We start from the raw sequence: 27360 nt of genomic DNA on the forward strand, positions 1-27360 counted from the left end.
TGTCCACCCTTTGCAGGTACAACCAGAGTTTGAAGTCTCCACACTTGCTCAGTAAGCCCCCAGCCCCCAGGAAAACTTTCAGAGTGAGCTTGTGGAGAGTTTAGAGATGTCTCTGAGACCTGGGTACAGACAGACAGACGCAGGCTCCAACCCTTAGGGACGTTAGTTACTCTTTTGAAGCCTATTTTTTCTCCTTTCTTTCTTTCTTTCTTTCTTTCTTTCTTTCTTTCTTTCTTTCTTTCTTTCTTTCTTTCTTCTTTCTTTCCTTCCTTCCTTCCTTCCTTCCTTCCTTCCTTCCTTCCTTCCTTCCTTCCTTCCTTCTTTCTTTCTTGACAGGGTTTTGGTGTAGTCTTGGCTATCTTGGGCTCACGTTGTAGACCAGGCAGGCTGGCCTCAAACTCACAGAGATCAACCAGCCTCTGCCTCCCCAAGTGCTGGGATTACAGACATGCACCATGGTGCCAGACTCTATCCTTTATTTCTAAATTAAATTTCTTTTTCGTAACTTTATTGTTATTTTATTCTATGTATATGAGTGATTTGCTTGCACATATGTTTATGTATCAGTTGCCTGTTTGGTGCCCGTGGTGGTGGGGGAGGGCAGAAGAGGAGTCAGGTCTCCTGAAACTGGAGTTACAGATGGTGGTGAGCCACCAGCTGGATGCTGGGAGTCCAACCTTCTGGAGGAGCAGCCAGCGCTCTTAACCACGGAGCCATCTCTCCAGCCCCTTAAAGCCTATTCTTGAGCTTGTGAAAGTCAGGATAAAGTGGTCTGCTTCCCTTCTTGGCTGCTGTGATGACTAAATGAAGTGCTAGTAGCAGGCAACATAATGCCTCGGAATTGCCAGTGCTTACCAAAGGTTAGCCACCATTGCCACCAACACTTCCTATAATGCAGCTAGCACGAGCCTGGCTCTCAGCCTCATTCAGCTAGGAGGGCACCAGGGAAGTCAAGGACCTGGGATGCAAGGATGGTAACTGAATGATACTGGGTGCTAGAAACAACAAGAAAACTGCTGCATCTGAGTCTGAGATGCTTCCCACCGCCACCCTCAGACTGGGTCCATTGGAATTAGGGATAAACAGGGCTGGGTCTGAGGCCAGAGCCTCTCACCAAGCCTGGCAGCTGGCAGGACTGCCCTCATGGGGCTGAGATGGGCCAGACATGCTCAAGACCACCAAGGTCTAAGTGGCAGCAGACAAGGAGGGCCGGGGAGTGGGGAGCCTACCTGCCTATAGATGCTGCCTTCTGGCTTCCCTTTGGGCTCCTCACGAGGAAGCACTTTGAGAAAGGCAAATCTCTTCCAGTGAGCCACAGAAAGGCATTGTGCCTGCGTGTGGACAGTCCAGGAAGAATTATTCTTTGAGGCCAGGGACCAGGGAAAACTTATCCTAGGTGCTGGGGGTGAGGGGTCTCGGGGAAGACCACTCAGCTCTGCTGTTAGCATGCAAAGGTGGGTCGGCATGGTGAAACTGTTAATCCCAGCACGTGGGAGGTAGTGGGAAGATGACCAGAAGTTCAAAGCCTGCCTGGGCCACTTTGATTCTCTGTGAAAATATAAAGAGGGCTGAGAGGGTAGCTCAATAGTAAAGTGCTTGCCTAGCATGTTTGAGGACCTAGGGTCAATCTCCAGTAACACACACACACTAAATAAATCATCCAGTGATTATACTAAAAACAGTGACTGGGCCATCTTCCAATAAAATTTTATTCACAGAAGCAAAGGTAGGCCAGATGTGGCTAGAGGGCAGACACCTGAGTGAATACCCATCCTGCCTCAACCTCCAGAAGCAGGCATTTTCTTCCCCGTCCTCAAGGAAACTGCAACAGACTGGAAACAAGCCGGTCTTTTTTAAAGCGATTCCTTTTCCAATCCCTGGATGTGTAGAGTAAATCCAGCCCTGCCGCTCCCGGCCGCCCTGGCAAGCTCTCTCCCGGGATGGGAAGGTCCCCTTCCACCTCGCTCTGATGAACAGAAGAGAGCCTGGCTCATACAGCCAGGCCCTCCAGCCAGCAGGCACAAAGGGCTGCTGGCTCAGGAGCAAGAGGCAGGCCCAGCCAAGAAACAGCTGTGACCAACACAAACCAACTGCTGCTTTACTCCCCTCTCCTGACCAAAAAGCCAGGGCCCTGCAGAACAGGGACAAAGCCTGCTACAAAATGAGAGGTATGGGATATGGGACTGGTTATCTGCAGGCCGGGCCTTGCTGAGAGCTAGCTCTGTGGCCTTCGGACCAATACTCAACACCTGCCAACTATAGCATGCAGGCCTACTGATCTCTTCGGTGTTTGTCTAATGTTCCAGACCTTGCCATAACACATAACACACGTGATTAAATGAGTACTGGGAAAAGACCATCTTTCCAGAGAAAAAGAACCCACTTGAACACAGATTCAACTTCTGGAAAGCCAAACCCCCAGAAGGAGGAGATAGCTTTGAAGGCAGCCATTATGTTTGAATATGAAACATCTCCCACAAGCTCCTGGACTATAGGTCTGACCACTAGCTGATGGGCCACGAGGAAACCACTGGATCCTGAGGCTTGGGCCTAAGTAGTGGAGTGGGAGGTGGAAAGAAGTAGGAAGTAGGGCCTACCTGGAAGGAAGCATGGCCCGAAAGATGCACCCTGTCCCCTCCCCTTCCTGTCTCTCTCTTCCGGCCTGTGAACAACTTTGCTCTGCCATAGGCCCTTGCCGCCAGGATGTTCTGGCTCACAGCAATGCAGCTTAATTTGTTAGTTACATCTGCATCACTGCGACCTGCCTGGCAGGAACAACTGAAGAAGAGAGCTTAACTTGGATACATGGTTTCAGTCTATCATGGTGGGGAAGTTCATATCACGTCAGTGTGACGTGGTGGACCAAGAAACAGGAAGCAAGGCTGGAACTACAGCAGTTATAACCCTCCAAGGCTGGTTCCTGGTGAGACCATTCCCAGCAGCTAGGCCTTGCCTCCTCAGGGCTCCACAGCCTCTCCAAAAGGTGCCACCAGCTGAAGAAGCTTTCAGGCCACAAGCTCAGGGACCATGGCAGAAACCATGGATAGACACCTCTGTGACACCATGAGCCACAATAAGCCAGTCCTCCCTTTAAACTGTTCCCTCAGGTCTTTGCTATAGCCATGAAAAAAAATGAGCAAGACATCAGGGGCACAGATGAGGAGCAAGAGCAGCAGAGGCCTGGGCCTTGTGCTCACTTCGCCATGTACAATGGCTGACGTGAGACATTTAGCAATCTGATCTTCTTTTCCTCCCATGATACAGCAGTGAAGAGGCCCAACATCACATCTTCACGGTATTTTCACACTGTCATGACCCACTGCCTGTGAGAGCTCCAGGACAGGTTGGAGTTAGGCCTCTTGGGATATGATGGGAAATGGATAACAGCAAAAGGTGTGGGTTCCAGGGAGATAAGATGGTGTGGAGACAGGGCCTTTCCACTATGCACAGCTTCCATGTTCTTGTCACAGCTGTTCCTGCTGGCCAGCAATACCAGCAAGGATCTAGGCCCAGAGGAAAATCTAGTGTCTGCAGATGTGGCCAAACACTGGGTCTGGTGAACACTTGGGAGGCTGATCCTGGCTCCTCTTGGGTCTGGGTGATGAGGGAGAAGCCAAGATCCCTGTCCTCCCCCCCCCCCCGCCCCCATTTCCCCTCCGCTCCTAAGGTCTGGCTGGCCTGGCTAGTCTAAATGAGGGAAAGACACCCCTCCCCCACCCCTCCCAAGCCCCTAACCTTGAACAACTGCAGAGCTTCAGGAACCACGCGGCAGACACCCCAATCCAGTCCTACACTGTGTCTGCAGGATGCTTCCCTGGAGGAACAAGGTCCACATTCCAAACTAATAAACCTTGAGTGGGCTGAGTCCTGGGCGGAGGCACAGAGAGAGGGCTGCCAACTGCCCTAACTCTATGAAGATGACACCGAGCCAGAGGCTCGGGGGACTGGGGTGGGCCACCACTTTACCAGTTCTCACAGCTCAGAGACTCTGCCAGGTCCCGTGGAATGAGAATCTCTTTGACCCTTCCCTCCTTCAGGATCTTGGGAGAGGCCTCTCCCTCTTTGGGAATTCTATTGTTCATACCCATGTGCAGCTTTTAGGTAAGGGCTACATTCTAATCTTTCCCCTCCTTCCCTTGCTACAATTCAACTTTACACAGGGCCGATTTCTTAAGTTTCTAAGACTCCATGTGCTTCTTTCCCCCTTTGACTATGCCACACCAGGAAAGGTGGCCACCGCCTTCAGCCCCATACTTAACGGTGGTGGCAGCAGCTGTTTTCATGAGTGCAGCATGGATGTCCCTGTCTCCCCCACTGTCAGTCATGGACACACAATGGTTCCTTTTGTTCCAACAGCCCCACCTGGCTCATCTGTCTTACAGAGCTATTCTCGACATTGACGGCTACTCTGGAGAGCAGGTGCAGGTACAAAGGGTCTCAGGCCCCCTTTCATCTCTTCTGAACATGCCTGCCTGCCCTTCTACTGTCTGCTGTAGGGCAGAGGCAGCTATGGGACCGTAGATTTTTGGCCCCCTGAACCTGTTTTGTCTTGTTTTTCAAAATAGGGTTTCCCTGTGAAGGAAGCCCTGGCTATCCTAGAAATCACTTTGTAGACCAGGCTCTCCTCAAATTCAGAGCTCCACCTGCCTCCGCCTTCCCAATGCTGAGATTAAACGTGTGAGCCATTATACCTGGTAAACCCTGCAATGGAAGTGTTGGTTTCTCTGTATGTTATATAAATATGTTTTTGTTTTAATCCTGAGGGTGGGATTTTAGTTGGGCTTTAGTTTGTCCACAGCTGTTCATTTTCTCATTCAGAGTGTGGCTTTTGCCGTGTGTGGCACAGAGGCGGGCATGGTCTCCGGCTCTGAGAGAAAAAGTATGAGCTCGGAGAATGGGAAGGTAAGGTGTTCAGTGTTGGCATGTGGCGTGTAGCAGTTTGGAGAGACCAGAGACGGTGTGGCAGTTTGGAGAGACCAGAGACGGTGTAGCAGTTTGGAGCAGACAGACTAAGAGAAACTAAGTTTGGGGCGCAGCAGCGTGGAGGAGCCTGCTAGCTGCCTCTGCGGTTGACAGAGATTGGTATAGAGTCCTAAAAGAATGCTGTGACCCTAAACAGCTGGGAGAAGTAAAGGGGTCTGGGCCCCTCTCCCCCACTAACCTTTTCTCTCTCCTACTTAAGGTTGGGGGTTGTTGGAAGGGAGGTAGAGGCCCAAACACCCCAAATACAGGAATCCCCTTTTCTTTATAAATTGCCCAGTCTTAGGCTCAGTTGGCAGAGTGCTTGCCTAGCATGTGTGAAGCCTTGAGTTCAAATCCCACCAGCACACAAGCCCAGGTGCTGTGGTCCTTCCCTGTAATTCCAGCACCTGGGAGGCAGAGGCAGGAGAGTGGGAAACTCAAGGTCATTCCCAGCTACACAGCAATTCTGAGGCTACCCTGGGCTACAGGAGACTGTGTCTCGGGTATCCTGTTCCTACAACAGAGCATGACCTAAGACAACTGTTTTTCAGATGGGCGGCCCGGGAAGCTTACACGGCCCCCCATACAAACCCACAAAGACACCATCTTGGACTTAAGGGGTTAATGCCACCACAGCAGTGGTTCCCCGAATGCCCTGCATCCCCCTCCCAGCCTCTCGGGCAGGTTGGCTTCCTAGAGCCTTCAGAAATCCTGTACACTGACACAAGGGCCTTGGGCTAGCTTAATGCTGTGGTGGGATTGAGATCATCCAGCATTTATGAACAAGAGCTTCACCCAAGCCCTAAGTGGCTGGGCTACAGGCTTCTCAGCCAAGTGGGTGGAAGTACTTAGGGGCTGAGTTACCAATGCAGATCTAAAAGACAAGAAAATCCCCAAATGTCTCCAGTCTCCTCACTCTGCTATATCCTTGGCTCTCTGGTCTTACCACACAGACCAAAAACCATGGTCAAACTCCAGGTGAGAGAGGAGAAAGAGAGAGAGAAAGAGAGAACTGCTTGCCTAAGATTCAGTTAGACAATATCAATTACTCACTCAGCAAGAGATGGGTGGGTCAGAGTGCTGAATGGTTAGTGTACATTTTCTTACTTAATCCTTAGAATAATCTGCCTTCTGCAGACAAGGAAACTGATACTCAGGGGAGTTAAGGTCCTTTCCCAAGAGCCCCACAGCAAGAAAGAGATGGTGTCAGGGTTGAGCCCAGGCAAGTGGGCCAGGAATGGGGAACAAAGGGATCCTAGTGGGAGACATTGTTTTCTGGTCTTTCCCTTTGGCCTTATTTATTTCTGCTGCGCTCTCCGTGTAAAGGCAGCCATGTTCTCACATTGCGCATGCAGCTACGAACGAGCCCTTCCCCAGGGTCTTGCCATTCCCAGACTCCATTCCCAGGGTACCCATGGGAGCGCCCAGCCTAGGGGAGGAATGTACCAGACCCTGAAGTCTGCACTGCTCAAGGAAAACAGGCAGATTGTCTGCTCAGGTGGGAAGATGGGAGGGGTCCACAGCTTCTAAAGGACCAAGAAAAGGCTGGCACCAGGACAGTCCAGCCTCTGGGACCACTCAGCTGTCTGGGGGAGGGCCTTCAGCTCACTTAAGAAACCAGAAGAGGTTAAAGACAGGTGGCCACACTGGGAAATGTGTGGGCTGACAGAGGAGCACTGGGTAGGGAAGTGGGTGGGCGGGGCTGCGCATCTGCTTCCAGCAGCTGCAGCTTGACCCCACACCACCCCCTGGGTGCGGCCTCCCCCTCAGCTCTCAGGTCCCTTACCTCTCCCGGAGCCCCGCCGTTTGTGTACACCAGAAAAGAAATAAACTCGAGAACGAACCTCCCAGCACCCCAGCCACTCCCGCCTTGGGGTGGTCTGCCTTGGTGGTCTACCCTGTTTACCGAAGTGTCTCTCCCTGCAGCTCCTCCACCCACACCCCAGCAGCCCCCACCGAGGGCACTGTGTGTGCCCACTCGCAAAGGGGCACAGAAATGGGCCAGTGACTTCAATAGTCAGCCAGCCACTTCCGGCCCATAGTCCTGGACCCAGCTACCCCCTGGCCAGCTCGTTCAGAAGCCAAATGGGAGGATGGAATATAGGGAGGGAGTCAAGGGCAGCACGCTCAGGATGGACATTTCCATCCAGGACAGTGTGGAGTAGAACGTCCAGTCTCCCACTCTGGACTCCGGCTATCAGATCATCAAAGAATCAACTGCCAGCTATTCAGAGAGCGCTGTCCGCATGCGCGGCCGGGCCCTGCTGCTGATCCAGCTCCATTGGATGTCCTGGGCGCACAGGAGGACATACACAGTATGGACACAGTACATACTCCCTGACCGATGCTGTCTGCTCCGGAATCCTCGAGCTTGAAGCAGCCTGGCAGCCTTGGCTACCTGCTCGATTCTGTCCAGGCCACCTCCACGGGGTGTCCCTCTCTGAGCCTCACTGGAGTGGCCTGGGAGAGTCAGAATGAGCCTCCAAAGACCTTGCTGGTGCAGCAGGGCCTGGCTGTGAGCATGGCTCCCAGGCTGTAGATGTCAGGTAAGGCCTTGCTCTTATCTGAACCGAGGTTGAGGATACCCATATTTTTAAAAAATACAATATTTTTATTGATTATTTGGAAATTTCCCATAATGCAACTCAGTCACATTCACTTCCCAGTCCTCCCAAGTCCATCCCTCCACCCTTGTGACCTCCCCCCAAAAAAAAGAAAAAGAAGAGGAGACGCAGGAAGAGGAGCAGGAGGAGAAGGAAACAGTGTACAATGTGTGCTGCTCACGGGTTCACCGGAGCATGGTCACACTCCGGTGGCCAGCCCCTCAAAGGAAACTGAGTCCCTCCCCACCCGGTGGAAACCATCAGCTGTGAAGAGCTACACGTGAGCATCCTTGTCACAATTTTAAGACTTCTCTTCCACAGCTTCCTGTCTAGCCTCTTTCTTTTCTTTTTTTTTGGGGGGTGGGGGTGGGGTGGAGGTTGTCACAGAAGCCTTCTCCTGGTGGAGGGTGGGACGGGGGAATACCCATTTTTGGAGGGGATACCCATTTTTTAAGGTTGGTCTATCTCACCCATCTTTGCTCTGTAGTGTTCACTGTTTCAAGCAGCTCCAGAATGCTTGCTAGGGCTGTAATCTTAAAAAATTGTTTGGCACATAGTGGGTGTTGAATAAAGACGCTAAGCTAGGTGAGATACATACCCCAGGGTTCAAGCATTTGCCTAGGGTACACAAAGAACCTGTGCTCCGTTCTTAGCACCCCTCCCCCAGAGTGCTGCGTTTCTCCAGTTAGCTCTGAGGTTCCTCTTGTCTTAACCCTGTGTGCCACGTCCCCACACCTCGAACACTCGAAGTCTCCCGTTAAACCTCTGGATGACAGGAGCATGAGCCCCCTTTGGTCCTTGCTCCACTGGTTTCAGGGCAACCCAAGCTCACTTGATGCCTGCGGCCCTGACCTTCATCTAGTTCAGTGATTCTCAACCTGTGGGTCGTGACCCCTTTGGGGGGTCACATATCAGATATTTACACTACAATTTACAACAGCAGCAGAATTACAGTTAAAAGACAGTAGAAATAATTTTATGGCTGGGAAGAGGGTCACCAAAACATGAGGGACTGTATTAAAGGGTCACAGCATTAAGAAGGTTGAGAACCACTGCTGTAGTCCAAAGTCGCCCTTCTGAGCCACATGCAGGCCTTCTGCGGCTGGGGAATGCCCCTGACCTTCCTGGGCGCCACAGAGATGCCCTCAGGCCCAGCAGAACATCCCAGAAGGCTGCATGACAACATCTGCTTCAAAGGGCTTAAGAAAACAAAACAAAACAAAACAAAACAAAAAACATAACCAATATAGTCTCATGGCAGGATGGGTGTCACGGGAAATGGGAGCCTGTGCAGGGACTTATCTGCCATGACTGGTGGAATCCAGGTTCAGCCCCTCCCCCACAGTGTCTGCTAGAAAAGCCCCCTGGCCTCTCCTGATTTGGCCTGGCCCTGCTCTGCAAGGGTTTGGTCAGGTCCCGTGAGCTCACAAATGCCACGTAAACGGTAGTGCATGTGCGTATGTGTGCGCAACACACACACACACACACACACACACACACACACACACACACGCACACACGCGCACGCATCACTGCTGGGGAAATCCCCCCACAGCTGGCTCTCACGTGACTAAGCTTTGTCCAGAAAGCAGCAGCTGAGTGAGCCGCAGGACGGGGACGGGCTGGGGGTGGAGCTGACCCTTTCCTTACCACAGCGCAGGCTGAGCTTCCTTCCCGCCAGGAGAACAAGTCACTGTGTGCCTAGCTCACTGCTTTTCTGGGCCCATGTTTCCCTGTGTTAAGAAAAGGAGGGGGCATGTCCCGATGCCAGATGCCTAGGTGGGGGGCCAGGAAATCGGCTAGAATTATTGCCCTCCTTTTATGGGTGTGAACAAATGTCTCTAACTGGAGGTGGGGGGAGGCCCCAGGGGCAAGTTTTCTCCCATCCAGGCGCACCGTTCCTATTGGCCAGTGCTGACCTGTGTCGCTGCTGAAACTGTACGCCAGGGTGGGTACTCAGAGCCCTGGAGAAGCCTGAGGCCCAATTTACTTTATGTTTCCTTACTGAGATACTGTGTAGCCCAGGCTGACCTCAGACTCATGATCCATGTGCCTCAGTGTCTCAGGTAATAGGATTTTTTTTTTAAAGAGCCCACCCTGAGGTTTAGAGACCTGCTATGCAGCTGAGCACGGGGTTGAACTTCTGGGCCTACGCCGGGATTATAGGCAGAGGCCACCATGGCCAGCGCAGATGCTCGGCTTAGAAGATATTTGCCCACTGTGCCACCAGTGCGGTGACTGGCCATCTTCTGCACTGTCCTCCCTCTTTGCCTGGCATTAGGGAGGCTGAGGTAGGAAGTGCACAAACTCATGGCCGGCCGGCATGGCTGTGCTGACTAGGTTTTATGTCAACTTGACATGAGCTAGGGTCATCGGGAAAGAAAGTGCTTGACTGATGTGGGAAGTTACGGCCCCCTGTGGGTGGGACCACTCCCAGGCAGTAGCCCTGGATGGCGGGAAGGCAGACTGAGCGAACCGTGAGGAGCAAGCCAGTAAGCAGTGCTCCGCCACGGAGCCTGCTTGAGTCTGCTCCCAGGTTACCGCCCTGACTTCCCCTAGTGATGGAGTATGCGCCGAGAGCTGTGAGATAAGAAGCAAACCCTTTCTCTCCAACTTGCTCCTGGTCATGGTGTTTTATCAGCAACAGAAACCCTAACTAGGACACTGGACAACTTAGGTAGGCCTTGTCTCAAAATATAAAAATAAAGTTAGTAAAAAAAAAAAAAAAAGGCGGGAGGGGGGGAGGCTGTTTGAGAATATATAGCTCAGTGGCAGACAACTTGCTTAGCATAAATGAAGTTTCCATAAGATCGTATGTTTGAACGCTTGATCCGTAGGGACCAAGATGGGAACGCCCAGCTGGCTGATCATTGCCAAACCTACATTCCACCATCATAGACTCTACCCCTTTGGAACCATGAGCTCAATTAAACTCTTTCTGCTATAAGTTGCTTTATAGCAGTGTTTTTCATAGGTGTTTGTCTCAAGATGTTTTGCCACAGCAACAGAAAATAACACAACAAAAATAAATGAATAAAAAAAAAGAAATAATCAAAGCCCTTAGTAAATTAGCTGCAGAAGGCCTAGCACTTTCCTGGCAGGTCTGTGTGGCTGGATTGCTTGTCCCACCCATCTGTGGCATTTGTGTTACTGTGTTCATTGACACTCTCTGGTTAATTTATTCTCCCATCCAACTGGGGGTCCTGGAAGACAGAGACCTCCTCAAGTTCATCTTGGTATCCCTGGAGCTGGGCATAGAGCCTGGCATGTAACGGGTTCTCAGTTGCTTGGCAAACAAATCTATAAACCAGCCATGGCCAGAACTAGTTCAGCAGCAGCCATGCTGTCCTGGACGGAAGGTCCAGAAGCAGCACTGTCCTATGCATCTGCCCTTCAAGGGTCTCCCAGATTGCCACTGGTGTGCATAGTGCCACTGGCCTTGAGCAGAGGAGGCCCAGGTCCTGGGAGTGTGGGATGGGCTCTGAAAGCAGAGCTCTGGGATCAATGTAAATGATGACCCAGGAGCCATGAGAATGGTGGGGTGAGGTGGGGAACAGGGACGGCGGTGCACAGAAGGACATGTCTCTCCCCGACAGATGTGTGTAACGTCTCCACGAGGTCATGGCCAACGTACAAACGTCTTGGTTTGACCTGTCATCTCTGCTTTACAAGGACTTCACCTTCCTGCAGGAATGGTTATACACTCACTTAGATCTTACTTAACACTTTGGGGAGCCTAGAGGGATCAAGGGTGAGCTGGCAAGACCCCAGAGAAGACAGAAAAGCTGTCTCTGAGACCACAGAAGACACCACACATACGAACCAGAAGTAGAGCCATGGGAAGGAGTGAGAAGAAGACAATGTTCCTCTGATCCCAGGAATGTGAAGGGATCCTGACACAGCCCCGCTATCTTAATGCAAGACTCCTGTCCTGATGTTAACTCAGACCTTCCTCATGCCAGCTGCTCGGCCACACGGTGACAGCAAGGGGACAAAGAAAACGTCAGTTTGCTTTTCCTGCAAACTTCTAAATTTCCTGAAACTTTGGAAAAACTCTTTGCCTTCCCATTTCGAAACTGACCAATTAGAAGAAGGCCACAAGCCAACCAAGTTCCACACGGCACATTTCTGTTTCTAAACTAAGTAACTTTAGATCAGAAAAAGGTGCTAATACAACAAGCGAGGCGCGTTCCCCTCGAGCCTTTGTTTTTCCGTTGGCTTCATCGTTACTGGAAATGCTGCCCCCAATGTCACATGTCTATAAACCAGAAAGCTGGAGGGAGCAACAAGTTGCTTCCTGGCTGAGGTCTGTGGTGGGAAGCATTTCTCTGCTGGACCACAGCTTGGGCGTCTCCCTCTCCAAGAGCCTTACCTCCTGGGGAGGCCAGATGGGGATCCCTTAGGCGACTGATCTCCAAGGCCCCAGTGCTAGTGCTTTCTGACAGATCCTTGCAGGTCACTTCCAACTGCAAGCATCTTCAAAGAGCTGGTCCAGGAACATGGTGAGTCCAGTGACTCTTCCCGCTACCTTCACTGTCTGTCAAGCCTGCACGTGGCCATCAGTCCCACACGCAGAAGGTAAGCCTGGTTTGGTTTAAGAATTCTTAGGCAGTGGGCTGGAGAGATGGCTCAGTGGTCAGGAGCACTGCCTGCTCTTTCAGAGGTCCTGAATTCAATTCTCAGCAACCACGTGGTGGCTCCCAACCATCTACACTGGGATCTGATGCCCTCTTCTGGCATGCATGCGTACATGAATATAGGGAACTAGTATGCACACAATAAAATTGAAAAATAAAAAATAAAAAGAATTCCCAGGCAGTATAGTTTAGGTTCATGCCTATCATCCCAGAAAGTAGAGACAAGAGGATCAGGAGCACAAGGCTAGTCTCCATCACAAAGAGAATGCCAGCTTGGACTACATGAGACCTGTCTTAAAATAAATCCTTGAGAGTTCATGCTGAGTTAGTGGGCCTGAAAAGTCTACATTTTAGTGAGCAGGCTCAGAATTCTGACCTGGCCTTTGCCCAGGCTGTCCCTCCCAGCCCAGCCTCCTGCTTTTCTGGCAGGAGAAAGCGGGGAATGGGGAGCTGCGGAGGCCGCTAACAGAGCAGGATACGGGCGGGGCTCGAGGCCATCTCTACTTCTCTCCTGAGAGCCCAGAACCTGGGGAGCGCACCCCCTCCTGCATCGGGTGTCAGCCAGCTGAGCAGTGGGTGCTGCCTCGGCTGGAGTTCTGGCAGGCACCCCACATATGCGGAAGCACGCAACACGTGAGCAGTGCTGGCACCCCATCCACATCGCTGCCACGTGGCTGCCAGGAAACTCCACCAATCAGCCTCATTTCCAATTAGATGGCTTTGCATTTCAGGGGTGATATGAGGCTGAGGAGCCAGCCAGCGCCATGAAAAGTGAAACTGCTGGAAAACACAGCCCTGGGTGAGATGGAGAGGCTTCCACAGACATGCTCACTAGGGACAGGCCAAAGGAGGGCGCCAGGAGGAGTTTGGTCATGGTCACAAAACAGCCTGGGTCTTCCACAGGGGATGAGAAGTTTAAGGGGACCAGGAAGCCCTGGCCACAGTAGGAAGGCTACATTCCCCAAGGCTTCCTCTCCAGCCTCATCTCACACTTCCCCTTCCCTAGCCCCGTCTCCTCTCCTGCCAGGAAGGATTCCTCTCCTTCCTCAGCTCTCCCTCCTATCAACCCCAAGTCCTTAGTCACGCTGTCATTTCTAACAGGGTACCCAGCTGACACCCTGCAGCTCCCGCCAGCTTCAGAGCGCTTTTCACCAGCCTCCTCTTTTTCTCCCTCTCTCCCCTCTCCTGTTCTCTCCAGGCTGCCTATAGGACTCGGCGGACAGCACACCTCCCTGGCAGTGGGGCTGGGCATTCCATGGGTAAGGAGTCAACCAGGGTTTCCAGGAGGCAGAAACCAGTGTTCTTCAGGGAAGATGGCTGCTCAGCCCTAACCCTGGGAAAAGCAGACCTCCAAGGCCACACGGACCTGCTGGCTCAGCCACACCGTAGCCCTTCTAACACCTCACTGGGTGCCAAGATCCACTGCAGTCAGCAGGAGACCAAGTTCTGTCCAACCTGGGCAAGTGGCCACTCTTAGCTACCTCATCTAAGGAGGAGAATGAGGGCTGACAAGATAGCTCAGCAGGTGAAGGTGCTTGCCACCAAGACTGACGATTGTCCTCTAACCTTTACATACATGCTATGGGGCATGTATGTGAGCGCACACACACATATGTGCATGTAAATAAATGTAAAATGTTTTTTAGGAGTGGGCCACGCAATTGTGAAACACACTTTTAATTCCGGCGCTCAGGAGGCAAAGGCAGGCTGATCTCTGAGTTCAAGGCCAGCCTGGCCTACAGAGCCAGTTCCAGGATAGCCAGGACTACCCACAGAAAGCCTGTCTTGAAAAACCAAAACAAAATAAAAACAAAAGGTGGGCTCAGCTTTCCGAATAGATAGCTTTTTTATAGTAGCCAAGTCTTATAGTAGGTATGTCTTAATAGTAGAAAAAAAATATACTTATTCAGAACTGAACTTAGAGTGTTAAAGAAATGGCTCAGTAGTTAAAAGCACTTGCTGCTCTTTCAGAGGACCTGGCTCCAATTCCTAGCACCCACTTGTGGCTCACAGCCATCTGTAACTCCAGTGCCAGGGGCTCCAACATGTTATTCAGGCATACATGCGGTTCCCAGGCACACACGCAGCAAAACAACAAGTATAAAGTAGTAATTTAAAAAACATAAATAAACTTTAAAAAAATAATGAAAAACTAAACTTTGCCAGGCACAGTGGCTCATGCCTCTAATGCTGTACTAGAGAGGCCAAGTTGTGAGTTCAAAGCCAGCCTGGGTTGCAGAGTGAGACTGTCTCAGAATTACAAAGCACAGGGGCCGGGGAGATACTGGGTGGGTGAGGCACATGCCACCAAGTCTGATGACCTCAGCTTGATTCCTGGAACTCACGTGATGGACAGAGAGAACCAAGTCTCACACGCTGTCCTCTGACCTCCATATATGTCACATAAATATTTCAAATGTGCGATGTTCTTATTTATTTTCAAATATTTTGTGATAGTTTATTTTAAAAAAAAAAGTTAACGTAAGAACAATAAAAAAGCAAATGAACAAAACAACAAAACTGCCCAAGCTCATAGCCTGGCCCAGAGACACAGGCCTGTACTGTGCTTGCTACTCAAGAGGCTGACACTCAGGGCTTGAGAAATGGCTCAGCGGTTAAGAACCTTGTTGCTCTTGCCACGGACCTGTGTTCAGTTCTCAGCATTCACGCTGGGAGGATGGAACTGCCTGGAACCGCAGCTCTAAGGAGCTCATGCTCTTACACCAGCACCCTGCCCTGGAGGAGCACGGGCATATCTCTGCAGCCTCCGGCACTCCATTTTATAGAGGGAAATGGAGACATAGGAAGCTAAGGACTTACTCCAGAGCATATAGTTGACGGAACTGGGGCACTCCTTTGGGGCTTACAAAGAGGAAATCAATACTAAGACCGAATCTTTTCCGTGTCAGATGCCAAACCTTAAACTCTCAGCTCCAACAACAGAACCACATCAGCACTGATCTCATTAACTGGACCCAATAAGACTGGTTAATGATCACAGAGATGGGCAGGCAGGCGGAGCCCATGGCTTTTCTAAGAACACAATTAACAGGACTTCGCCAGGAACGTCAACACTTGCCCAAGAGAACAGTCTTGCAACACTCTTGAGCAACCTCATTTGCATTTGAATTAGAGCTCATCCCTGAGTTGGGGGGGGGGGGAAGGAGCTCCTCTGCGTGGCAAGTGGCAGCCCGTGGAAGTCATGATCCCCAATGGCTCTGTGGGCCACTGCGCCCCCTAGTGGCGACTCTCAGAACTCCTCAAGCATCTTTCCTGGGAGCTGTGGGAACTGCTTGCAGGGAGGAAGGGCTCCTTTTCCCCTTAAGGACTCTTGGAAGGATGCCTTCCCGCCATAAGGAGCTACTACAGCTACTTCTGGCCTTTCCTGCTTCTGGCTGGCAGGAGGCCCTCAAACTATAGGGTTAAACAGGTGTGATGATCAGCTAGTGAGGCCAGCCAGCTCCAACACATGCGATCATTTTCACAAAGCATCCCAGCCTTAGTGGACATAGGGGAATTGTCCAGCACTGGGGCAGAGGCGAGGGAGACCACAGCCTAGAAGCTGTAAAGCTGCGGGGCAGGGCAGAGACTCCCTGAAGACACACGCGTGTGCACGCAGATCCAGCTTGTGTTTGGGAACCTGTTTTCTTCCAGCCTGCCCTAGGGGTTCAGGCTGGCCTAGACAGCCCTGCTGGTGTATAAACCAGTTCCTTACAGTAGCACCCCACCCCCCTTCTTGTTCCTTCCCTCCCTACAAGGTCCAGGCTGGCCTTGAACTCAGCCCTTTGAGTGCCAGGGTTACACATGCTCAGTTAGTCTCTTACTCCCTGTCCCCTGTTCCTTCTCCAGTTTCTCCAGCTGAACTCTGACTTGTACAAGAGAACAGGCGAGCTCCAGGCGAAGGAGCATGTCCAAGGTCACATGACTGACAGAGTGTGGATGTGAGACAGGAAGGTCAGCTTTTTGTCAGCTTGCTACAGTCATACGGAAGAAGGAACCTTAACTGAGCAGACGCCTTCATCAGACGCCTGTAGACCAGCCTGTGCGGCATGTTTTGTGATTAATAACTGACGTGCAGAATGCCACCCCGAGCAGGAGCGGAGAGAGCCATGGAGAACAAGCCAGCCAAAAGCGTTCCTCCATGGCCTCTGCTTCGCGCCTGCCTGGAGTTCCTGCTCTGGCAGTGCAGAGCACAGGCCACATAAACCCTTTCCTCCCCAAGCTGCATTTTTTTCTGAATGTTTTATCACAGCAACAGAAAGCAAACTAGGATATCAAGCAGCTTGACTGACAGTCTCCGGCTCCCACACTTTGAGTTTGCTCATCACTGCAAACTTCCAAACAGCAGGCATATTTCTGTAACCGCAGCACCGTGCAGTGCCTTGAATACAGCTGGGGCTTAATAAGGGCGGATCTTTGATTTCCAGTCTTGATTACCCAAATGTACTCTCTCTCTCTGAATAACCAAAGCCTCCAGCTCTCTGCTCCCGAATCAGAAAAGTCGCTCCGATTTCCAAGGTCCCCCAAAGCTGGAAAGAGAAGCCACCTTTCCTGACTCTCACAGGGGGATTCTGGTACTCACATTCTCCTCACTCAGGTACTCACTCTCAACAAGCGGAGGGTTCAAGGTGGCGGGAGATGGGCAGTGAGCAAGCGCATGCACAAGGCAAGTAACTAGAAGGGTCAGCAACAGGGAAGGCGCGGAGATTTGCGAGGGCGAGGCTGGGGCGGCTCCTCCCAGATGGCGAACAACAAAGACGGAGGCCAGCCGTGGGGAAATGGAAGAAGATACTCCAGGTCGCGGCAAGCAAGTACAAAGGCCACGCAAAGGAATGAGAGGATGACCCATGCGGCTGAACAGGTTCGACCTGGTGGGAATGTGTATTGGGGCAGAGCCCGGTCAGAAAGGCAGCAGGGGTCAGTTATGCAGCGCTGCTCTGCACGGAGTGGAGGTCCCCGGGGAGTTTCAGGAGGTTTGGAATGTACTTTAAGGGTTCCCCCTAGTGGTGTCACGGGGAATAGCAACTGCCGGGGTAAAGGTGGAAGCGGACTGGGCTGGAGAGTTCCCAGGGAGGTGGAGGGCTTTTGACAGGCACCACGGTGGGGACAGGAAAAAGTGAGTGATCAGGAGATCAAGCTGATAGGCAGAAGGAAGGGAGGACCCAAAGATGGCTACTGGTAGTTAGGCAGACAGTACCTGGAAAGGAAAGACTTAGAAAGCAGTATGGCGGGAAAGGTGCAGAAAAAAATTCAGGCCACACCCTCTCTCTGTCCACGGTAAATTGTCAGCGGTCCTGCGCCTCCACGAGGCTGTGTGCCACCTGACATCATTTTTCCTCTGCTCTGCACATGCCTTGCTTCTGATTGGGTTGTTTGTTTGTTTGTTTGTTTTGGACAGGGTCTTGTCAACTAAAGAAGTAGCTCTTGCCTCAAAGGAACAAAGGAGACAGTTTATTCCAGAACCCAGGATGGGTAACCACAGCCTAAGAACAAAGATTCATGTTTCCCCAAATAACACGATCCAAAGAGACAGCAGTCTTGTGAACTGTTGTCACAACAGGAACAAAGACAGTCAGACTTTCAAATAACTGGATATGGCAGGTAGCAGCTGCGTGGGGCGGGGAACTCTGCTACAGGCTGTCTGAGCGTATCCGACAGTATTCTTAACCCTCCGGTTGGCGCAAACTAGGATTCTGTTCTTAAAGCCCAAACGATTTGTGACCTAATGGTCACAAAAAGAAAAAAAATGTTAAGTCCCATGCAGAGAAGGACAATAAATGGCTACTGGTGAGGCTGAGGAGGAGCTGAGATAATTAGGCTCTGGACTTGCAACATGGCGAACTCTCCACACCCCTGAGGTTCTAATCAGTCAACCAGCCTTTGCCATCATAGCTTCCTTCTAGGAATTCTAGAGACGGTTCAGAGCCTGACCTATGATAAGGCTGACTTTATTATACAGCCAAGGGCGCCTTTGAACTTCTGATCCTCCTGCCTGTGGCTCCTGAGTGGTGGCGTTGCAGGCATACACTGCCACACTGGGTTTATTCAGAGCTGGGGGTTAAACCTAAGGGTTCATCTGTGACAAGCAAGCACTCGACTGCAGCCCAGCAGGGCACGAGACAGAGATCAACCTGGGCCCTATGGCCAGACTATGTCTCTAGAAAATTGTCCTCAGTTCCATCATCAGCAAGGATCTTCAGAGGAACCAAGCTTTGGAGCTAGACTGGAAAAGCAGACAAGAAACGGCATCCACCCCACCCCCGTGTGAGCATTCCTGTGTGAGCATCCCTGAGTGAGTGATCATCCCTGAGGGGCTTCACTAGAGAGCAGGAGGGGGCCCTAAACCTGATTCTGTCTGTACCCAGAGCTGTATGTCGGCGCAGAACATGATGGAACGCCTGTGAAGCTGGCCCATGGCGTGCTTACTGAGTGTCAGCAGCCTGCACCTCAGGAATGCTTTCTCTGCTGCAGCCAGTCACCTAACCACACTCACAGACACTAACTGACCTCATCTTCATTACTGCCACATAGGTGTGTGTCAGGATTCTCCAGAGAAATGGGCCAACATGCTGTGCGTGTAGAGACAAAAAGGGCTTATTCCAGAAATTGCCTCACGTGACTGGGGAAGCTGGGTGAGCACAAAGTCTGATGAGGGAGCAGGCAGGAGCCTGAGAGCCAGCTGCAGTCAAGTCCAAAGGCAAGCTACAGCCGAGGGCCTTGTTGGCAAGTGTTTGTGTGCACACATGTGCATGTGGAGTGCGTGTGCATGTGTGCGTGCAAGCGTGTTCTACTAAGGGCTTCAACTGATTGGATAAGACTCACCCATATTAGAGAGGGTAATTGGATTTTTTCAGGGTTCACTGACTTAAATGTTAATTTTATTAAACAACAACAACATCATAGAGACACATAAATTAAGGCCTGAGCAAGGATCTGGGTACCATGGCCCCACCTAAGGGTATATGATGATAACTATCTCAAGAGAAAAAAAGTAACCCCCACAAAGGGGATGAAAGTATCTCTAATTTATAGACAGAATAGGTACCGGGAGGGAGAGCATCTCCCAAGAGTCAGAGCCTGGCTCTGATGCCTGCTGCCTAGCTCCAGCCTGGCACTCTAGCCATGCCACTAAGTGGCCATTACCATAAGCATACCCAGATGTAAATTAAATTTCCTCATCTCTCCTTTTCCTGGATGGAGGGGGAAGGCAGAGAAACTGAGGAGGCAGTCTGGCTGGAGCATGGGGGAGGGGCAGGGCCCCAAACTTAAACCAGAGGACCACAAGGACAATGGGTAACCTCTACCGCTACAGTATTATACAGTACTACATACGGCACATATGTGTACAGATATGATTATATAGTACTATAGTTTTCTTATGTGCTAAGGGCTGTTCTGCGTGTTCATCACTGGTTTAAACTTAATGAAGAAGCTTCCCACAGCCACACCGGAAGCTGGAGTTCAGCAGTAGCTAGTGCGCTAGGCTTGAAGCTCAGGCAAGCCTCTTCTTATCACAACCCCAGTTTTGCCCCCCAGCCCAGGGCTCCCTTTGGGATCTGGTTGGTAGTGTTGATGAGAAAAAAATCTTTCAGGCTCCCCACTCTCCTTTTCACAGAAGGTGATGCCCTTCTCACTCGGCAGATAGCTAAGACACCCCGGCACAGCTGTCCGTCATGTGTACACACATCTTACCCCACAACCAAGCACGCAAGCTCACTTGAACAGGCTTCAGCCCATAACACGCTGAGGGCCATGTAAGCACTGGGACTGCAAGGTATCAGCAGGACCACCCATGTGCACGCACCCTAACACTTGGCCTCCCACACAGGAAGACACAACTTTGCTCCTCCCAACGCGCTGGTAAGATAGCATTTGTCCACACAACACATCCAAACCTATATTTACAAGGACTCAGAATACAATTACCTCCACCTCAATGCCCACCCATCACGGGCAGCACACAAGCCTCTACTTGGTCCACAGACACCCGGCATTGAGATACAGGGCCCTAGAACTTGGGCTATCTGACACATCCCCAGGGGTCAGCCTCTTTAGAAGACTGTCCGTGGTGACGTCCCGCCATGGCATACAGGAAATACATATGCCAACATAGCTCCCTCTGTCTGCCCCAGCCTCACACGCCGGAACGCACCGCACTAAATTTAAAAGCTCACCCTCCCCCAACTAACTACACCCCGCCCACACCCAGGCGTGTGCCACTTGGGAGAGCCTCTCCCACCCAGAAAGAATCTTCTCTGACCCTCCAGGGACAGCGTCAGGGGACAATCTCGCTCTTGCGCTCTTACACCTGCCGACCCCTCCTTGTCTTTACAAGCCACGAGCCTGCAGCGGACCCCCCCCCACACCCTCCCCTACCAACCCACAGCGCAAGCTCAGAGCTGAGAGAGTGTTCAGACCCGCGGTATGGTGCAGCAAACCCAAGTCTCTCAAGAGCGACCCCCTTCTCAGAACCCTCTGACTTTCCCACGCAAAAGACCCTGCATAGCCACAAACTCTCCCACTGCAGCGCGAAGGGCACGCGGGAAAGGCACAGCTGTGCCCAGCAGTGGCTCCTGCGGCTAGGGTGCAGGACACCCCCTTCCCCATGCATCCCCACTCCCACCCAGGAGTCAGCGGGGGAGGGGAAAGGAGAGAGTGGCAGAGAACTTAGAGGGCAAGGGAAAGGGAGGAGGCAAAGGATGCACCTCCCAGCATACAGGACCGCGGGACTAGCAGGCCAGGCGGACATTCCCCCTCCCCGGAAAGTCCTGCGCAGGATCCCAAGGAAGCGTGCGAGGCAGCTGGGAGGTGAGAGAGAAAAGCCCTGAGACTCCCTTACCTGATTTCCTCTTGGAACTGCCATAATCTCTGAAAAAGAAACAACAACAGATAGACATGGTTAGGACTGGCAGGGGCGCGGGGCTGCGGTTGTGGGGGCGCCCCCGGCGCGCTGTGGCCGTTCCCGGCGCCTCTGCTCATGTGATGCCGCGGCGGCCGAGGGAGCCGCGCGCTCCGCAGTCGCACGCACTGCGCGCCGCGATACCCGCCCGCCGCCGTCCCGACAGCCCGGCCTCCCGGCCGGCGGGATCCTCTGCTCGCCCCGCCCAGCCGCTCCGCGCAGCCCGCACCCGGACCGCGCCCCCGCCTGCCCCAAAGGGCTCACCTTTCCCCAGCCCTCACTAGATCAGAGACAGCTATCAGGAGGTTCTAGTGAGCTTGCTTATTAAACAGGGAAACTGAGGCTACCCGAGGGTGGGTGATCGCTAGAACTCTGAACCAGGGCTGAGCCCCCTCCCACGCCCGGGACACTCCCAATACTTTGCGTTGCTAGCTCGGTGGCATGTTCACACTCCTGCAATTAGTTTGCATGACCCTTTGATTCAATGGTGCCCTCCCCCGTCCTCCCAGGACTCCCTCAAGGCACACTAGCTGCTTTAAAGCACTCGGTCTTTGGGGACTGGCACAAGTGCTGAACAAACATGGCCTGCAGGACCAGCATTTAGCAACTGTTTTTCTTTAAAAACTAACGCTGACACTGAGCATTCTGCTCTTCAGAGTGTTCTGCAGGGGTACCTAGGAAGCTGGGAGGGGTAGGAACGGAGACTGAGCTTCTGAAGTGAGCCCTGGGTTCAAATCATGTCACTTAAAAGAAAACCTCAGGCACATAGCCCCTCCCACCCTCCATCTGCCTGGAATGGACACTTCTGCCCTCCAGGCTCCCATAGACCTAGACTCGGCATCAGGCAGGGCTGGCTGCTCCTTGTATCCTCCAGTCCCTCAACTTCCCTTTCCCCAGTCTCATGGATTCCTATGATCTGAATTCTGCTAATGCCCAGGAACAGCACAGGGGCCAGCTGGGGACTTATCTGGAGACAAGAGGAACTGCCTTCCTGGTCCCTGGGGGACCAAAGAAAATGCCACTTGTTACCCATTTTTGGCCAAACAAACTAGCTAGCTGGATCAGCTCACTGGAGGAGGGTCCCATTGAGAAGAGCCGGCAGGCAGCCCGCAGGGTGAGACTCAGCCAACAGGAGGGCGACTGCCTATACAGCCCAGGATGCAGGCACCACCCCACTCCATCCCCCAACATCTGGGCAGGGCCTCGGAAGCTGCACGTCTTGTTTGGCACTGGGACAAAGCCTCACTATGTAGCCCAGGCTAGCCTTGCACTTTGCTTGCCTCTGTCTCCCAGTGCGGGGGACCAGCATGTGCCTCCCCTCCTTCTTGTCCAGGTGGAGAACCCCCCTTTGCAGACGAGGCTCACTCACTGCCCAGCATCACCCAGAGTGAAGAAGAGCTTGTGGTTCATAAGTCCCCGGGAAGAATCAAATCTGGAGGGCCCGTGGAGGCAGAGGTAGCTCTGTGTTGCCTCCGAAAGGGATTAGGGAGGATGGAGAGCAAGGCGTGGTGGCACAAGCAAGGCGTGGTGGCATCCTATCACTCAGGAGAGGGAGGGGTCTCGCCCTCCTTCCCTGGCAGTGCTGACACAGTTACAGTATCAGAGAGGAGGGAGCCTCCGCTGAGAAAATGCCTCCGTACCGCCGCCAGGCTGCAGAGAAGCCTAGAGGGCACGTTCTCAATTGGTGATTGATGGGGAGGGCCCAGCCCACTGTGGGTGCTGCCATCCCTGGGCTGATGGTCCTGGGTTCTCTAAGAGAGCAGACTGAGCAAGTCATGGGAAGCAAGCCAGAAAGTAGCACGCCTCCATGGCCTCTGCACCCTTCTTGCCTCCAGGTTGCTGCCCTGCTTTGTTGGGGTCCTGACTTTCTCCAAGGATGAACGGTGGTGTGAAAGTTTGAGCCAAATGAACCCTTTCCTTCCCAGTCTGTTCACGGTGCTTCACCACAGCAACAGGACTCCAATGGGACACTTGCTGAGGCAGAAGGAAGACTGGCAGGGGCTGTGCCCTAGCCCGCTTGGCAGTGCCCTCCTGGTGTTCAAATGTGGGAAGAACTCCCAGCAGAAAAAGGATTATTACGTGGTGACTGTTTCTCACCCACAGAGAGAATTCTTTTTCCAGTTTTCCCGCTGAGGCTGGCCAAGAGGAAGGGCAGGACATGGCTAGCAATTCAGAGCCATCATTTCCCCAAAGGGCTTGCTGAGTTCTGGGACTCCACAGTCCCAAGGCTGCCAGTGGCCATGCAGGATGGCCACTTCAATGGCTGCCTTCTCCTGGCTGAAGGCTTCCCGAGATCGTTTTTGAGCTGGCTAGCAGGCCCAGTGTGGAGGCAGGTAAGTTGACAGAGGAGAAGACATAGGTCACATGTCTGGAGTGCCTTTGTACCAAGCACCACACTGGTGAATCTTGGGCTGACCATTCAATAGAATCATCTAGAAAGCTGGATAGAAACTCAGGGTGGAGCCACCCAAACCTCCCTGGTTGTCTGTGCTTCCTTGCGATTCTGGGGCTGAGCCAGGGTTGCGTAAGCACCAGGCCCCAGCCACCTCAAAAATATTCATGTGGAGAAGCAGCAGATTTCCAGACAGAACTCTGGTCTAGTCCTACTATCAGGGTCTGCAGCCCTTCTCCCAGGCTTCCTGGCTCTCTCCCTGTAGGTACAATGTTCTCTTCTTTCAAGTAAGAGGGGCAAAGACTATAGATACTTCCTTGTCCAAAATCAGGCAGGGAGTGGGTGTGGTTGGGTTGGGCCCCAAACCGGGAACCCTGGTTTAGCTCTGAGGCTACACACAAACTCTCAAGATCCACCTTCCTGGAGCTGTGGGTGCAGGAGTAGAAGGCAGAAGCCTGGGGCCTGACAAACAGGGGGGTAGTGAGGAGACCGGCAGCTGGCTCATAACGGAGTGGTAGGGTGGCCATTAGAGGGATCCATAAGGTGCCCGGCCTTTAGCCCAGGGAAGGCATTGCCCTAGTAGAAAATCTCTGAGGAGACTTCTGGTTGGGCACCTTTCAGCAAAGTCATTTTGTATTTTTAGCTACTGAATATGCTGCGAAGCAGCTTAGGTATCTGGGACTCCCCGTCCCTCACATATGAAAAGGCAGGGCTCTCCCACCTCAGGCACACCCACCTTTCATTGCTCTTCATTCTGTCCTGGACTGACAGGACAGACCCTGTTGGACCCCCTCTTAGACCCTCTCTTGGGGTCCAATTTCCCAACAAGTCAAATTTCCTCCTCACTGGATTGTGATCTTAAGTTGTCTGGACTGTGCTCTACTCCCCGGAAGTCACAGTCCAGCCTGTCTCCAACCTCCTACTGAATCACTAAGTCACAGAGAGCCACAGGAAGGAGCAGGGGAGGGAGGCCAGCATCTCTCTCTCAGGCTGCCAGAAGCTAATGTAATTGAAAAGGTCTCCCAGGCTCCATCAGGCTGTTCAGCCTTTTAGCTGGCCAGCAGTGACTAAGACAACAGGCACCAACTGTGCTAAGAAGACTGGAACATGGGATTTGTCATGAGTAAATGGGACAAACTGGGCCTGGTGTTTCCCTGTGGTCCACAGGTTATAGGAGAAAAGGCCATTCTCCCCCTACAGCTCTCTGTCTGTGTCTACAAAAGGAGAGTCACACCATTTATCTCTGAGCCCTTCGAGGGGAGATGCGACCAGGCACATGTGAGGCCAAAGCCTCCTGTTCTGAGCCAGGCTGTTTGCATGCTGGTGACCCTGAACTCCGCCTTTAGCCCTGAACCCCGACTTTGCCATAAACAGGATGAGGACAGTCACAGCCCGTCACAGGGCCAACTCCCAGGCGAGGATGGAGGATACGGTGCTGCTGTACAGGATTATTCTGGAAGTTAAACAACAGCCACTGTTGGGAGTTCAGCTTTGAGAGTTTCCATCCCTCACACAAGGGCAGACAGGGTCACGAGATCCTCTCCTGAGCAGCCAGCTGCTCCACACCACATAATGTCTGTAACTCTGCCCTAATTGCACATGGCCTGGGGAAAGGGCTTGAGTATATAGGCCAGGGAAGACTAGGGGAAGGGACTATGTGACTACAGGAGAGCCATCATCCCTGCCTGGTAAAGACTGTCTGCCGTGGCCTTTTGAAGGGGAGCAGCCATACTCCAGAAGGTAACCCCCAACCTATGCTTTGTAAGTAAGCCCAATAAACACATTGGTTTCCCAGAGTGAACGCTTGTGGAATCGTGCCTGAAACTTAGGGGTAGTGGTATACAGGGCTATGTCTTTCCCCAGGGAGAAATTTAAACAGCCAGTGTGCTGGGGGAAAAATAGCCTCACTAGAATTAGCGTTAACTGTCAATTTGACATACTCAAGAATCATGGCAAATGCCAGCCCCCAGGCACACCTTTAAGCTGCTCTCTAGATGACAGAGTCTTTTAAACTTGGGATGCTTGGCTCAGGAAGATGGCTCAGCAAGCAAAGGGGCTTGCTGCCAGCCTGATGACCCAAGCTTGATTCCAAGGACCCACATGGTAGGAGAGAAATGGCTACCAAAAGTTGTTCTGACTTCATACATATGCCATAGACTCTCTCTCTCACACACACATTAAAATATAATAAACAATGTTTTGTAAAAGTTTTAAAAACAAGCTCCTGAATTCAAACATATGTATCACCATTAAGCTGTCTGTTGGGGAGTTTTATTATTATTAGGGAGTATTATTATTATTATATTTATTTTTAAAGATGGTCTCCATCCATTAGCCCAGGCTGATTTTAAAATGGAAATCCTCCGGCCTTGGACTTCCAAGGGCTATGACTACAAGTATGTAGTACGTGCAGCTTCAGGTTCTCCTTCCTTCTACTGTTTCATTTCTCCAGGTGAGGCCTATCCTCTTCCCTACACATTCTGTGACGAGGGAGAGGCCGCAGCAGTGGGTGAGGAAAAGACTGGCCTTTTTGCGTTAGCGACCTGCTTCTACAGCTCACTGCTCTGTGGCTACTATGCATCACCAATGTAATACAGGGATTTCTTGGCCAGACTTTGAAGAGATCATCTTGATTCACTCAATTGAAGCAGAAGGACCCAACTAGTATGGACTTCCCAGAGTGAATAAAAAGGTGATTTTCGTGGGATTTTATCACAGCCAGAGGAAAAGTAAAACAAAACATTTCCTCTCCCTATACCACACTCTTGGAGATATCTAGCTTTGGTCTTCGGTGCTGGGGCAGGGGGAGCTGATGTCAATCCACTTTATGGATAAGGAGACCAAGGTTGTAAGGGAGCAAGTGGCTTGCCCAGCATCCTGAGGTTAGACTGACAGTCCTGACCCACAATGCCCCAGTGGGACCGCACCAGGGTCGACTAAGAGAACTGGACTGAGAAGACAACACAGCACCAGCAGGCTCTGGGCTCTTGCTGGAAGTGGCCACCCCGTCCATCAAGTTTAACCAGAGAGAAAGGGAAGCCAGGAAGAGTAGCTGAGGTCGGTGAGAAAAGAGTGAGGGAAGCTAGGTCCAGGGGTGGCCACGAGGAAGAGTGCTGTAGCCTTGACAGGTGGAATCTGGCAAGCAGAGCAGGCTGAAGCCTCCTTCCCCATCGCCCCTCCCGTCGGAGAAGCCTTGGCTCGGAGCTCAGGCTCACACCTCCGTCGTCCTTGCCCTGCTGTCTGCTGGCTGACTTTGGCAGCACGGCCTGGGGTGCCCGTCTGCAGGGCTGCTGCTGCTGCTAAGAACTGCTTAGAAGAAGCAGACCTGCTGCCAGATGGCTGACTTGGGGTGACTTTGAGAGCTGGGACGCGGGCACCCCTTAGAACAGGCGGACCAGGGAGGCTGTGCAACCTTGGCTGAGGGCCTAATCTAATCCAGGAGAGACCATGGTGACACTGACCAGTCACCAAGCCACAAGCACGCTGAAAGCTGCTGCCGTGGGCAGCCTGTGTGGGCAGGCACGGGGGAGACTGCTTCACGGGTTTGTGGTGCAGGTGGGCACCAACACTACCCAATACAATGAGGAAGCCAACATCCTCAGACAATGGATCCTGAGCGTCACAGGGGTGATGCCACGCCGCGTGTAAAACAGAGGTCCTCAGGTGAAGCAGGGCACCCTCAGGAAGGCCCTTGGAATCCAAGGAGAGGCCAGGAACAAGGGGGAAGACCCTAGAAGCACAGACCAGCGGGTAAAACTGACCTGGGTGGACTGGCGGAGGGACAGGATGGGTGGAGTCTGAAGGTTCAGCTGTGAAACCCAGGATTAGGAGGAAGGAAGAAAGCGTTCTGAGCCCAGCTGGAGGAAA

General features: G+C 52.3%; 1 protein-coding gene across 4 annotated transcripts in view; it reads right to left on the reverse strand.

Annotated features, from left to right (window-relative positions):
* Positions 1-27360, reverse strand: part of Sh3pxd2a (SH3 and PX domains 2A) — a 204687-nt gene that overhangs the window by 62330 nt on the left and 114997 nt on the right. For 3 of the 4 annotated variants that reach the window (XM_021640215.2, XM_021640216.2, XM_021640217.2), the window contains exon 6: positions 21042-21070. In XM_021640215.2, coding sequence (XP_021495890.1) covers positions 21042-21070 — 29 coding nt within the window. Of the gene's footprint in view, positions 1-3735; positions 3779-21041; positions 21071-27360 lie in introns of those variants that run through there. The other variant, XM_021640223.2, reaches the window with a different exon arrangement.

Source organism: Meriones unguiculatus, chromosome 1, assembly GCF_030254825.1.
Source record: "Meriones unguiculatus strain TT.TT164.6M chromosome 1, Bangor_MerUng_6.1, whole genome shotgun sequence".
NCBI classification, from domain to species: domain Eukaryota; kingdom Metazoa; phylum Chordata; class Mammalia; order Rodentia; family Muridae; genus Meriones; species Meriones unguiculatus.